Genomic DNA, 14,690 nt, shown 5'->3' on the forward strand with positions numbered 1-14,690 from the left:
TTCTTTATTTAAATAGTCCTTTCAATTTATTTTTTGTTCCACTTTCAATTTCAAAGATATATTTAAAGTAAAAATATACCCTTTTAATTTTTTACAGAAAATGCTTTTTTATCTATAATTCATTATAAATATTTTGTTATTATCTTTTATTCAGTGTCATTGAATTTCATTTCTTAAAATTATGAAAAAAAATTTCTTTGAAAAATTTCTTTTTAATTAACTTATAATTGGTATCGTTTCTTTTTTCTCTTCTAAAACGCATTTACTATTTGAATTATTTTTTTTAATGCGTAACTAACATTGAATACTACCCCTCATCCCTTTTCTGAGTAACACATGACGATTCTTCAGTTTCTCTTATTCTGATTTATTTTATGTTAGAGATCACTTGTTTTAATACCCCAAACTCCCGGGGGGGGCACCTCGAAATGAGCATGAGATGCTTCCGGCATGGTGGGTAGATCTCGCCACCCTGGAGGGTACACTAATAAGTGGGGGATCTGACTGCTCCCATTGATGAAGGGACGTACTTCCGTCGGGGAGGGTTGTACCGTGGCCGGTGATGGCCCTTCGGACTCAACCACAGTTCCCGCCAATGTTGCTGTTGCGGCGGTCCGGTCATTCAGTCTTTATGGTTTAAATCCGTGTGCCTTCGTGGCGGGTCAGAGAGTCAGATGGCTGATTGTACTAATACCCCAGCATGAATAAGCTCTATTTATATACAGGTGTTCTGTAATGGACCGGCGAACTCAGGTGTTGTTAGTAGATACTAAGATGAACAAAAGTTGCAGCGGAACATGATTTAGCAAACCAAAAAGAGAGGGTGGAAATAGCATGCAGATAATACTAACAGAAATAATGCACACGTGTGGCGATGGTTAATACTCTTGCCAGTATACCGTTGTCTTAATGGTATACAGAAAACACTGAGGTTTGGTGTCAACTTGTGAGGAAGAATTCTCGATGATTATTTCTTAGGGTCTTACTTGCAATCAGAAAGCATGAACGTCCAATAACCTCGTTCTTCAGCAACTTGTCCTACAGTAAAATTTTGCAAAATGTGCAAGCCGCAGTAAGAGAGGTATGCGGTTTAAGCACGATGGTGTCTCAGCCCATTCTTCCCGCAAGATCATAATCACTTCGATGTTTCAAGGAAGTGGAGTGAGCACGAAGGACTCATTGCTTGGCTCCCATGATCACCGGATTTTAATCCGCGTGATTTTTTCTTACCGGATCACAGTTAAATCAATCAACCGCGACGCTTACAAGTAGAATGGTTACGTTAAAATTGACTACAAAATAATGTTTACTTATTTAACTTTGAGGGGAAATTAAAAGAATATATCCTCTTAAGTATTTAATTTTCACTTTTAAGTCAAGATAATAGCAGCACTTGTGCTACTTCATGGAATTAGAAGAAGCACAAGACCTCTAATTTTTTGACTCCCTGAACGCGGTTAAATTTGCGCCACTTAACAGCTCCCGATGGTTTCAATTTTGCGCTCAAAATTTAAGTTAAAGTCTAAGCTTTAGTAAACATTTAACAAAATAAAAAAAAAAAATACTGGCAAAAAGTAGTTGTTCGGTACTTCAAAGTCTAGAGCGCCCTCTATCGGCATTTTTTAAACTTTGTCTTAATAATTTTTTAAGAAAATACTAATTTAAAGAATGATTTTAGCGAAAACCGCAAATGAATCGATCCATTTTTCCGTTTTTTATCATCATTTGAAATTTAGGGCCCTAAACTTTGATGGCGCCTATCTCCTTCGGAAAACGTTTGGGACACTTGGTTTCCTATTTACTATTACTCGTCTTGATGTGTGCTATCACCCCTTAAAGTCATTCCCATCCTTTATGAAACACCCTGTATATATATAGGTATATAACTAACAATATTTCCACACTTTTGAGAAGGTGGGAGATTAAAACAATTTCAGATTGAAGCTTGCTTCTTAATTCATCCGTATTATCATCATGTTTTTTAGTTACATGAGAGCGCTATTTTGATGAACCTCTTTATTTTGAATCATGATCAGACGACGAGAGAAACCACAGAGTTATCTCATTGTCTCAAAAATTCCACATTATACTTAAGGATTAAATTTCTATTATGGTTATGATCAAATTATATATTTGAAGAAAACGGTCCCCGTAACTTTTCCATGAAGAAAGAAAGTTATAAAATTTTAAAAATGCTATTAATGAATTGTTTTCAATCCCTTTCATTTAACTTGTCCTACCAAAGAGGAAATTCTGTAAATGATTTTTCATTTACTTTCTTATGGCCTGAATATTTCAAATTTTGTACGCTTGTGTATTCTAGATGACAATGCATTATTTTAATATATTCAAAATATAATTCTCAGTTAATAACTAATTAAATTAAATTTTATCCATAGTAGTTCACGCCGTCATATAATGTTGTTGGAGAAACAATTCATTTTGAAATTAAAAAATAGTCGATAGTTAAAATAAAAAATACATTCCGTTGTTTAATACGCAAATATTCAAAAAAATTCTATTTTTAACTAAATTTATCCTTTTTTAATTTGATAACTATGAAAACAAAGAAATTTTTACTTTTACAGTTTTTTTTTGATGCAACAATTCCTTTCATGTGTCCTTCTGTTTGAAATTTAATATATTTATATTAATTATGTTATTTATATTTATAATAATTATTATTTAATACATTATGTTAGTTTCTTTAAAATTTTTACACAATATTCTATCAAGTTTATCTTAGGATTAAGTTTCCTAAAGAAATTGCAATGAAAAGATTTTCGGAAGAAAAAATAAAGTTTATGAAAAACTTCTTCCTTACTTTTTTGAACTCATTATCGTTAATGCGCAAACAAGGAATATTACCCAGTATTTTAAAGATTATACTGTAAATCCTGAATAATTATATAATTAAACTAATTAATTTACAAGTTGTTGAGAACTAAATTTTCCTCAAGATTTTTCTCTTGAATAAACTTTACATTCATTAACAGTTGGTTCTTTTATTCGTAAACGCAGTTTGTTAACGCTTATCGCGACCTGTAAATGTGTAAATTTTAGCGACTAAAGACGCTAAGGATATGATATCTTTAGCAATCTTAGAGAAGAGATTTTTGTACTTGAAATTGATTCGAATTTATATTTAAAGGAAAATAATTTCTTTAATTTAAGAAATATATGTTATGAATGGATAAAATAAACCGTTTTAAGAAATGCATTTTTTACAAACAGATAATGAGAAACATCAATTGATTAGAATTCTTTAAGTAGAATGTTCGTTTTTATAGAAATCCAGAAGCTAACTTCTAAATAACGATAGAATTGTAGCTGTATTTGAAAATTTAGTTTAGTTTAGTTAGTTATATTAACGCCCCTTTTTAAGGCAACACTAGGGCTATTTTGATACGGACCTCATAATTCTGAACCGCGGTCAGATGACGAGGACGACACCTGAGTTGGCACACCACCTTTCCACACCACGCCACACCAGCGGGAGGATGCTTTGCCCGGACGATTTTAACGTGCACAGATTCGCTTACACGGCAGTTCTTCGGTGGAATCGAAAAAGACTTTAAATAATGGGAAAATTTGTATTGTATATTGTTCGAGTCTGTAAATATATTTCTCAAAAAATTAGCATTGATGGAATGCAATGCAGAAGAGAAGTGACTGATATTCAAACGAGAGGATGACTCTTTTTTTTAATGCAAACATAATTGCAGTTTATATTAATGGAATAAATTTCCGTTATTACTTTCAAGAGCTAGAGAAGAAAATGAACATAGATTTTATTAAAATGTAAAGACATGATATAAAAAAAATCAAAATATTATTCATCGAAAATATTTTGTAATAAATAGTGTTTTTTTATCCTCTATGACGAAGACAATTAGCAGGAGGAACATTTTATTTTGACTCGATTTATTACAGGATGCGGGAAAAAAACGCGAGCAAAGTTATTAGATTATAGAATAGAAATTAACGAATTTCTTTTTTATTTGTATTCATTTCTCTTTGTCTACCACTTCAATGATAAAATATTTAATAATATATGTCTTAGTTTACGTATTGTTTTTTGGCTTTTTTTACAATACCAAGCAAAAGATCTGCTATTTTAAAGTTTTTTAAAGAAAGGAAAACGGCAATGTAAAATCATTCATTTGCATAATGTGCGCTGCCAAACAGTGTCTGATGAAATCTATCGTTTCAAAGAGATTAGCAATGATTGTCGAAGTTTAGGAAATGGAAGAAAACGCATGGTGAATATTATCAATAACATCAAAAAGCGAATTCAACTATATCCGAGGATTTCCACGAGAAAGATCGCTCGGAAAATGGAATCAGTGCGGCGAATGGCAAAAACAGAGCTTGGATTAATGCAATGATTGTCGAAGTTTAGGAAATGGAAGAAAACGCATGGTGAATATTATCAATAACATCAAAAAGCGAATTCAACTATATCCGAGGATTTCCACGAGAAAGATCGCTCGGAAAATGGAATCAGTGCGGCGAATGGCAAAAACAGAGCTTGGATTAAAGCTTTACAAGTTCCAGGAAGTTCAACTCCCCACTGAAGAAAACGAACTCGTGCGGCTCCAAAGTTGCCGAAAACTTTTGAAATGGGGCGCAAGTCAGCTCTGGGAGAGCTTCCTTTTCACTGATGAGACACTCTTTAGCGTACAACAAATTCCTAACTTCCAGAACAATAGGATCTGGTCTGTAGGCGTTTCAAGCACTTTGGCAATTGTTGAATATCGCCAACATCTAAAGTCGGTCACGGTCTCGGGCGGCATTTGCGCAAGCGGCAAAACACCTCTAGTTTTGGTAGATGAGGGCGTTAAAATAAATCAAAGAGTGTACCAGTGTGGCATTCTAGAAGCTGTTGTACTTTCGTGGGCCAATATGCACTCCGGTAATGTAAATTGGACGTTTCAACGAGACTCCACACCTTTTCACAAGGTCAAAAAGATACAAGAGTGGTACAAGGTGAATTTTCCGGACGTGATATCATCTGGAGAAAAGCTCCCCTGTTCGCCAGATCTCAATTTAATGGATTACAGTGCACGGTCCATTTTGGAGCCTAGGGCTTGTACTAAACCATACAAAAGTTTGGACTTTCTAAAGCAATTGCTCCTTGGGGAATGCGTTAGATTAAAGGTAGAAGACTTGTGGCCCATTCCTGAAAATTCTAATAAGTGTTTGCGCCTCTGCATCGCTGCAAAAGACAGCCACTTTGAAGCCAATTAAACGTATATAATATTAAAAGTCTATTCTTATCGTTATTTGTTATATTTTATTAATTAATTTATTTTTGATAAAATTACATTAAAAATTGTTTGTCAGGGTTTTTCTGCCGCACCCTGTAAACTTCAGAACTTTATGTAGGTTTATCTTACTCCTAAGTACAGAATTAAAAAAAAATATTTTATATTATTTTTACTTTTAATTGAAATATAGTATTCATTAACTAAGAAAAAAACTCTCGAATTCTTTTAGCGAGCGGATTGTTTAAAATGAAGCAAGAAATTTTTTCTACTGAAAGTATTTTTTCTACATTGATATAGCCAGAGAATTTCCTAAATTCAAACGAAGAATCTTTCAATTTTTAAAAAACGTTATACATTACATTTTGTCCTCCCAGGGGGGCACCTTCATATTATGATGAGATGCTTCCGGAATGGTGGTTGGATCTCGCCACTCTGGAGAATACACGAAAAGGTGGAGGTCTGGCTCCTCCCATCGAGGACGGGACGTACTTCCTTAGGGAAAGGTTGTACCGTGACTGGTGACCGCCCTTAGGACTCGACCACAGTTCCCACCAGAGTTGCTATTGCGGCGGTCCGATCATTCAGTATTTATTATCCGTGTGCGTTCGAGCGGATCGGAGAGTCAGTGATATGGTTTACATTACATGTTGATCTAAGTTCCCTCATATATAGAACCTTACCATTGTTACATTAGGTTTCAATATGACATGTTACACGAACGTTCCTACAATTCTGGAAGAATTTTAAACCGAAGCCATGTTATAATAGCGTCTTCTTAATATACAGAGTTTTCTGTGCATAACAATTTTTCTCACCTAAAAAGCTTTTTAAATATTAAACATAAACATAACTTCTTTTTAAAAACATAACTTCCTTAAAGTATAACTTCTTTATATGTGATTACCCATTATTTCCACATTACTTCAATACTACCCTTCAGCAACCTGCACAATATCGATTTGAATGGAAAATTAGTGTACACTAAGAATGATATCTGTGCTGTATAATAATCCTATAATTAAATTAGATCTCAAGATTATATTTTTATGAGGGTTCATATAATTCCGGAAGAATTTAAAACAAAAACCATTTTGCAAAAGCGTCTTAATATATAGGGTTTTCTGTGCGCTATTATTTCTCTATCCCCGGAAGTTTCTTAAATATTAAACATAAATATAACCTCCTTTTAAAACATAACTTCCTAAAAATATAACTTCATTTTAAAACATAACTTCCTAAAAATATAACTTCCTTTTAAAATATAACTTCCTTTTAAAACATAACTTCCTAAAAATATAACTTCCTTAAAACATAACTATTTTAAAAACACAGCTCCTTTTGCATATGGTTGCCCAATATTTCCTTATTACTTCAATAAGGAAATATTGGGTCCTTCAAACAACCTGTACATTCTCGGTTTCAATGGAAAGTGCATGTGCACTAAGCTGCATATCTGTGCTGTATAATAATCCTATTAAGCACCTCATGTCCATTCGAAACTGCTGCCCAGAAGCGATTACCGAGAGTCTTTAAATGTGTGTCGAGTTAAAGGTTTAGTGCAGTGGTAATCACTACTTACGGCTTATGTTCAAAACAAGCTCTTGACTGAGACCGCGACCTTCGTCGTTGATGGCGTAGCACTTATAGCTTCCCCTATTTCGTCTGGTGAGGCGTTTGAACACCAGCGTGTTCCCGCTGACGATGTCCGTCTTGGACTGGTTGTGGGAAAGAGGTTGGTCGTTGAACAGCCAGCCCACCTTCATCACTGGGGGATTAGCGCGGATTTCGCACACCAAACGCACGTAATCGTCTTCTTTGGGTTGACGGCCATCTTCTTCTTTAATCAGGCGGAGGGACACTTGAGGTATATCTGGAACAAAGGAATATGCAAGATTCTAAACAACCGTGGTAGATATTGATATTCATTGAAAATAAAATAGATATGGGTAATTGAATATAACAATAATTTTGTCCATAATAATACTAGACAAGTATTAATTAATTCTTTAGAAATTAAATTTTTGGAAAGTTTGTTTAAATTATGGGCGTGTGGATTTTTTTAACTTTTTTAAAGACGGGAACAAGGATTATTTTACCAATTGAGAATAAGGAATGCTCAATTTCGTTCTTCAAATCATTTCTACAAATAATGGGAGATTTCATAATTTTTTTTTTGTTTTAACTTACAAATGTCAATTTTTTCTATTACTGGTTATCATGTTAATATGCTTCAAGCCATATTTGGGATATTCGATAAAAAAAACCAATGTCCTAGGCAAAAATTCGAACCTTTAACATGTGTTCGAAAAGAAAAAGGGCTAACATTATGTTTAATGTCCAATCATATTTGGGACACTTGATAAAATGCAAGTGCCCTTGGCAAAAATTCGAACTTTGTACATGCGCTGGAAAAAAAATTAACATTATATTTTATAAAACGGTAAAGTAAACAAATTGTGACTTATATTTGAGTTACTTTTGAGTATTATCAAGAGCAATTGAAAACTTCAGTTATTATGCAAAATTTCAAACTCTGTATATTACATGTGCATCTCTGGATTAGCTTTTTTCTCCTTTAATACATACCATGTAAACGAAGATTCAAACATTTTCGGAATATTCATCAAAATACAAATATTCTGTGCAAAATTCTGAAACTTGTGCGGTGCGTGTACTCAGAAAATGTTTGACATTATGTTTTATATAATGGAATAATAAACAAACCATAACATATATTTCAATTATTTTTCTTTAACATCAATAACAATAATTTCATTTATGGCGCTGAAAAATTCGATCACGCTGCAGAAGTCTTCAATCATCGATAAATGATTAAAATCATGAGATAATAATTATATGACGAAAATTTATATCTAACTCGATTCAGAATTAGCCTCAAATTGCGATGCAATTCCTTATTAGAGCAAACTGAACTTATAAGAATTGGTGGCCAGCCTTAAGACTTTGAAATGTTTATCCGAAATAGTTAGGTTTATGTAAAACGGCACGAGCCTCATTCGACTTGGTTTTCATTTCCAAAGAGGATTATTTTGTTGGAACATCAAATTATAAACTGAAACAGTCCTGATTGTCATTACTAGTCCTGATACAGCCCTACCTTTACAACAGGCAGATTAAACCTCACACCATTATTACAGTTATTACGGTGGTGAGAACCAACCACCATACCATAAACTTCCTATTCCCATATCTGAGATACCCCTCTAGTGGGAAAAATAACTAATAAATTAGTGGGGCCATTAACTAATATCTTGCAATAAATAAATAAATAATAATAATTTGCTTACTATCCTATTTCAAAGCCGTTTATCATTTTCTGGTTATTCTTTAATTTATAAAAAATCAATTCACATAAATGGAAGACGTTTAATAAGGAAATAAAAAAAAATGTTTTGAATTTTCTCGTTTGTTATTTTTACTCAACTAAGCCAGAAGAGATACAGTTCTAGAGAAGAAAGCATGTTCCTTTACTGATTACTTTTCAGGAGATAATTAGATACTGTTCACAGAAATAATTATTTGTTATTATTTTTTGAGACAGTTTCTTAAATAAGAAATTCAAATCTTTAGTAGTTCCCCCCTCCCACCTTTTCTACAGGATCATTATTCTAAAAATAAATAATACTGAGAAGAAAGACATTTTTTTTAATGAAATGTATTTTAATTTTTTTTTGAAAAGAGATATGTAGAAGCATAAATAAAATGATTTTATTTTTTTAGCTCAATTCTCCATATTCAAGAATAATAGTCAGTACGCTTAATCTATACCAGCAACTATTAACATACTTTCATATATAGATATGGGATAAAACAAACAAAATAAAAAAAATCAAGAATTATGAAATAATAATTAGCTTTCTAGCTGAAATAATTTTTATCGATAAAAAAATTGAAGAAATTTGAAATAATTTATATTTTAAATCACGAATTTGTTTCAAATCAATCAATTAATGTATCCAAATAAATTAAAAATCATTCATTCATTTTTCATTTATATTCATATTGTATTGCCATTTATCTAGCCCTCCTCCTCCATGTCAAATACTAACTGACACAAACTAAAAGAGTGCGCACAAAAGAAATTATTCTTTTGATGCCACAAGCCTCAAAAGTATTGAAAAAATTACGTTTAAAAAGTTTACAAAGAGAGAGAGGGAGAGAGAAAGAGTTTAGTTTAGTTTAGTTTAGTTATATTAACATCCCGTTATAAAGCCACACTAGGGCTATTTTGGGACGGACCTCGTCATTTTGAACCAAGGGTCAGATGACGAGGACGACACCTGAGCTGGCACCCCCCTCTCTACACCACACCACACCACACCAGCGGGAAGACGTTTGGCATGACGGATTTAACGTGCAACAGACCCCCTTACACGACGGTTCTTCGGTGGAATCGGGTCTCGAACCTGAAACTATACGGCTCACAAGTCGAGACCTAACCACCAGGCCACTGCGGCCTTCAAGAGAGAGAAAGAGAGATATAATAGTTTGCCAATTTATCAATCTATTTTTTTTTCAGGCTCATTCATTCATATTAGTCGAATTAAGCCGATCCTATTTTATATAAAAAATTGTAAAACACAATACAGACAAAAAGGTTTCAAAATTTAAAATTCAAATTATTTTTTTTCAATATTAACTATTTGTTGGTAAATACGATTAGGAATAATCTAGGACTCTTTTCCAATCATGAACAAAGAGTCAAAATTTGGATTTTCTCAATTCATCCAGAACATCTGGCCACCATATAATTAATGATCGTATGATGACTAGATGGTAATCATACGATTACATTTAATTCATTAAAGAATGTAGATATGTAATTTCATTTCAGATGATTAAATGGAAGGTGGAAAGGTACATAAAAATGTGCAACCCGTAAATAAAAATATGATATTGAGAAAATATATTCTTATTTAGGAGTATTTTTTTATTTTTTATGCTTTTTGGTGTTTTAATAATCTTTGAATATAAAAACCTGTGGAAGAGAGTAACTTGCAAGACATGGATGTATGATAGTTGTTCAATATTAATTCTTGATGTGGCTTTAGCATTTTTACTAAATCTGTTCTGTGATCCTTGGCGAATTATTTGGCGATTAATCCCTGGCATGCGGTTAATAGTATCCGAAAACCGAATTCACATTTTCCCCAGACGACTGAAACAATAATTTGACACAAAATTACACTTGCAGTCACAAAATCTCATACCAAATTTGATATACTGAAGTCACTGTGACTTTGAGTTATCGCTTTGATACGTTTCTAAAAATACAGAAAAAGAGACCATCAATTCCTTTCTGGAGTTGACTCAAAATTTGATTGGTGTCTAGACTATAGATGTTAATTCTGTGTACTAAATCTTATCAATCTAGCTCTCTTCGTTTTGCAGTTATCGTGTTAAATTATATTTACAAAGTCGGACAGATAGACTGTCTCTGAGAGGATTTTTCTCAAATTTTGATAGCAATCCATAAATATGGTATAAAGATCTTATACCATATTTCATCCGACTTGCTCAAAGAGTTTTTATCTTTGTCAGAAAGAAGACCATTTTTCAAATATATGTTTTTCGAATTCTAAAATGTGGAGATTCGTCAAAATCTCGAATTCGAATTTTTTGACGATTACTATACTTTTTCTAAATTAGATATACGAGAAATTAAAAATAAAAAGCATAAAAACTAATAAAAAGTTGCAGAATAATAATTCTATCTTACAGACAGTGTCGAATTGATTCTAATGATACTGTTTTCTTAAATGTATTACTCCTTAAATTTCTAGTTACAACATTCGTTATTTATCATTATTAATTGATTAAAAATAGAAATTTCTGATATCTCCATATTTAACACTATGCCGTCCGCATCTCCAGTCGGAATTCTTTTGTTACAGACTTGTGTCATAGGCGGTTTTTCGAAATTTCCCGGAGATCATAATTTTATTTTTTATAAAGTAAATAAATAATTAGTTAAAATAATAATAATTTTCATAATATAAATAATAATTAATACTAAATAATTAAAATAAAATAAAAAAAATCATAGAATAAATAAGGCACCAATGTGGTTGCTACCTAATGGCATAGCATTAAAAAGAGTCAGAATACTGAAATAATCCGAATTATTGTTGATAAATCATTATTTGTTGTGAGACATAAGAATTTTCAATGCAACGGAAAATTTTGATTTTTATACTGGATATCTAATTTTATCTGATCTCCACCTCATTTTGGTACGGTTTTAGTTTCTGTATAGTTTACCATGAAGGATCTTGCACAATACACACATTCTTTCCTTTCTCCATTTTCACTCATGTCGTTTCATTTCTTTGGTTAGCTGTAATTCATAACTATTACAACATTCAATATGTTATACCAATATTAATCTGCTGGCTACTTATTATTCCTGGAGTCTGTATAGACTTTTACCATTCTGCTAGAAGATATAACTGCTAAAGATAATTGAAGTGGAATTTCTCCATTATTTCTTATTATCGTTACCTGATTACAGGATCTTATTTACGGCAAATATCTGAATATTAGTTATATCTATTGTCCTTCTTTCTACCTGAATATAGATTTTCTGTAATATCCGAAGTAGACGCAATGCAGACATGCATTATTAGGATTCGTATAGATATCCATACAGTTTCTCGAAAGGCAGGATAATATGCTAGAGGGAAGTATTATATCCTTCAATTATGTCACAGCACTCACTGTTGATTCTAAGTATTCTCTAAGAAGGCTTTCATCAACGCTGACTTACATTTTTATAATATAAATCGGAGCATGAGGAATGTTATAAAATAATCTAATGTGTATGTTATAGCAATTTTATAATGTAGGGTGTCATGTAAGATTTCTATAATTAATACTATAAGATCTAAAAATGAATAACATAATTGCTTTAAATTAAGTGGGGCAGAAACTATAAATAGTGCAATATCATGTAAAATGCACAGAATTCAACGCTCAGACATTAGGGCAGACCTATATACCAAGATTTATCGAATTAGGAACGCAGTTATTTCTTGAGTAATATGAGCGTATTAAAAGAAGTTTTCTAAAACTTCTTTAATAAATTGATTAAATTTGTATTTAATTGAAAAATAAATCCAAAGTTTTACATTTTCTCACAATTTAGGAGTACATATCAACACAAAAACTCTTTTTTATACCATTTTAAATTGATAGCTTTTCAGAGACATCAATTAATTTTAATTTCTCACAAATATTCAACACTGATTGGGAAACAATGGGAAAATACAGACCAAAAGGTGATAACCCCCAAAGGATCTGTCACAAAATTTTATACGGAAATACAATTTAGATGATGAATTTGTGTAGCAAATTTTATCAATATGGCTCCTTGCGTTTTGTAGTTATCATGCGCTTGTGCTCAGATATCCGGACAGCAACTTCTTCTGAAAGGAATTTTTTCAGAGACATAATTTCAAGGATATGTTTAGACATATCTTTAGAAAATCCCAGAACAAGATTTTGAACACCATTCCAAAAATATATTTCTAGAGGCAGGGTAATCTGATACACGAAGATTCGTCAAAATCACCTGTTCATATTTATTGATAATTACAACATTTTCTTCTTTGTATATTTCGTATAAGAGACAATAAAAGCATTTCAAAGCATTTAAACAATATCAAACTAAAATGCTTCAAACTGGAGATTCTTCTTTTTTTCTTCTTTTTTTTTCCTCCTTTTTTTTTTCTACTTTCCCGTAAGCAAAGTGCACCAAGAGAAAATATAATAATCTTCAAATATTTCCAAATTTTGTAGATCACCAAGTTTCAAAAATTCGCTTTTAGAATTACAGTGGACTTCTGGAATTCGTGCTGATTAGGACTGACCTGCGTTCGAATTCCATAAAATTTGATAAATTATATTTGACATGTTAACTACAGCGCAGTTGAGTATTGACATTGAGCGCTTGGTGATAGAGTGCAGAAAATGCTTGCGGCGATTCGCACGGGACATTCGAACCATAAACAAACAAGTTGAGGTTAGTGACCTCGAGTTGGAGTGAATTATAGTTACGGTTAGGGAAATCTGCCTTAAGCTGGGAAAAGCTCCACACAATTCATTAATTTGACATATTTAGTTATCTATAAAGAAACGCATCGAAACGAAGAAAATATGAATGGTTATGTAAGGTATAAAATGTAGAATATTACTTTCATATATACGAAGTATAGAGGTAATATCGTAATTATCAAAAAATACGAACTACAGATTTTGAAAAACATCCAAGTTTCATATTTAACTGAATTCTAGAAATGCATTTTTGACATTATATCTGTCTGTCAGTCTGACATCCTGTGAACACAATAATTTAAAAATGCTTTGAGGAAGATGGATGGAATTTGTTTATAAAGAAACGACTGTAAATTTCTATCAAATTTTTCAACAATGTTCATTTACACTGGCTAATCTATTGTAAAAGAATTCAATAAATCCAAAAGACAGAGGGCTAGGTAGATAACATTTGGCATGCAGTTAAAATATGGATTATAATCTAATCTTGACTCCAATTTGTAAAAAGTTTGTACTTTCGCATGCCTGAAAATGCAATAACTCAGTTGGGGTGATTTAAATCAATGAAATTCGGTATGCTAAGCAATTTCATATCAAATTTTGATTTTAATCCGTCGACATAAAGGCGTTCAAAATACATTTCAGATCTCTCTGAGTCGTAAAAACTCATCTTTTGGCATTATGTCTATCTCTATGCACAAAATAACACAAATGCGCTGTGAGCTAAGCTAATGAAATTTGGTATACAATTTTAGACAAAATCTATAGTGAAATCCTGAATGAAATATCAGAGAAACTCGATAGTTATAAAACGTATAAAGAGGGAAATATAAAATTTGCTACATCTAAAAAATAACATCTTATGAAATTCTGGTCCAAAGCTCTCAAAAGGTTGATTGCCTATTGGTTATGTACTTTAACACGTATGTAGACGCAATGACTTAAAGAAATTCGGTATATGATCTTGTAACTACATATCAAATGTTGGTTTCAATCGAAGTCCCAAATACATATTCACATGTTAAATTCAGTAAAAATCATAGATTTATGCCAAAGATCTATATTTTGTAACTCGTTCTCACCAATGTCATGCTAGGCCCTCGCAGCATTACCCAAGGTCCAGAAATAAGATTCTCAGATGCGCGAGGAAAGATTTATTTCGAATTCTTGAGGTTTCCCAATATATCGATTTTAGCGAGAACAGCATCTCTTAAAACTTACACTAACACGCAATGGAAAAATGGAATTTGGAATATGCTTTATACACCAAAACTTCAATAAAAATTGTACTTGACATATTTTGACGAGGTACATCAACGGAAACGTAATGAGTTTAATAATATTGTT

The 14,690-nt window shown here is 32.2% G+C and overlaps 1 protein-coding gene across 2 annotated transcripts in view; it reads right to left on the reverse strand.

The window, feature by feature from the left end:
- The window catches only part of LOC129984713 (hemicentin-2-like), a 516,003-nt gene that overhangs the window by 190,498 nt on the left and 310,815 nt on the right, over positions 1 to 14,690 (reverse strand). For both annotated transcript variants that reach the window (XM_056094654.1, XM_056094653.1), the window contains exon 7: positions 6,850 to 7,140. In XM_056094654.1, the coding sequence (XP_055950629.1) occupies positions 6,850 to 7,140 (291 nt within the window). The remainder of the gene's footprint in view (positions 1 to 6,849; positions 7,141 to 14,690) is intronic.

Source organism: Argiope bruennichi, chromosome 9 (genome assembly GCF_947563725.1).
Source record: "Argiope bruennichi chromosome 9, qqArgBrue1.1, whole genome shotgun sequence".
In the NCBI taxonomy this organism is placed as follows: domain Eukaryota; kingdom Metazoa; phylum Arthropoda; class Arachnida; order Araneae; family Araneidae; genus Argiope; species Argiope bruennichi.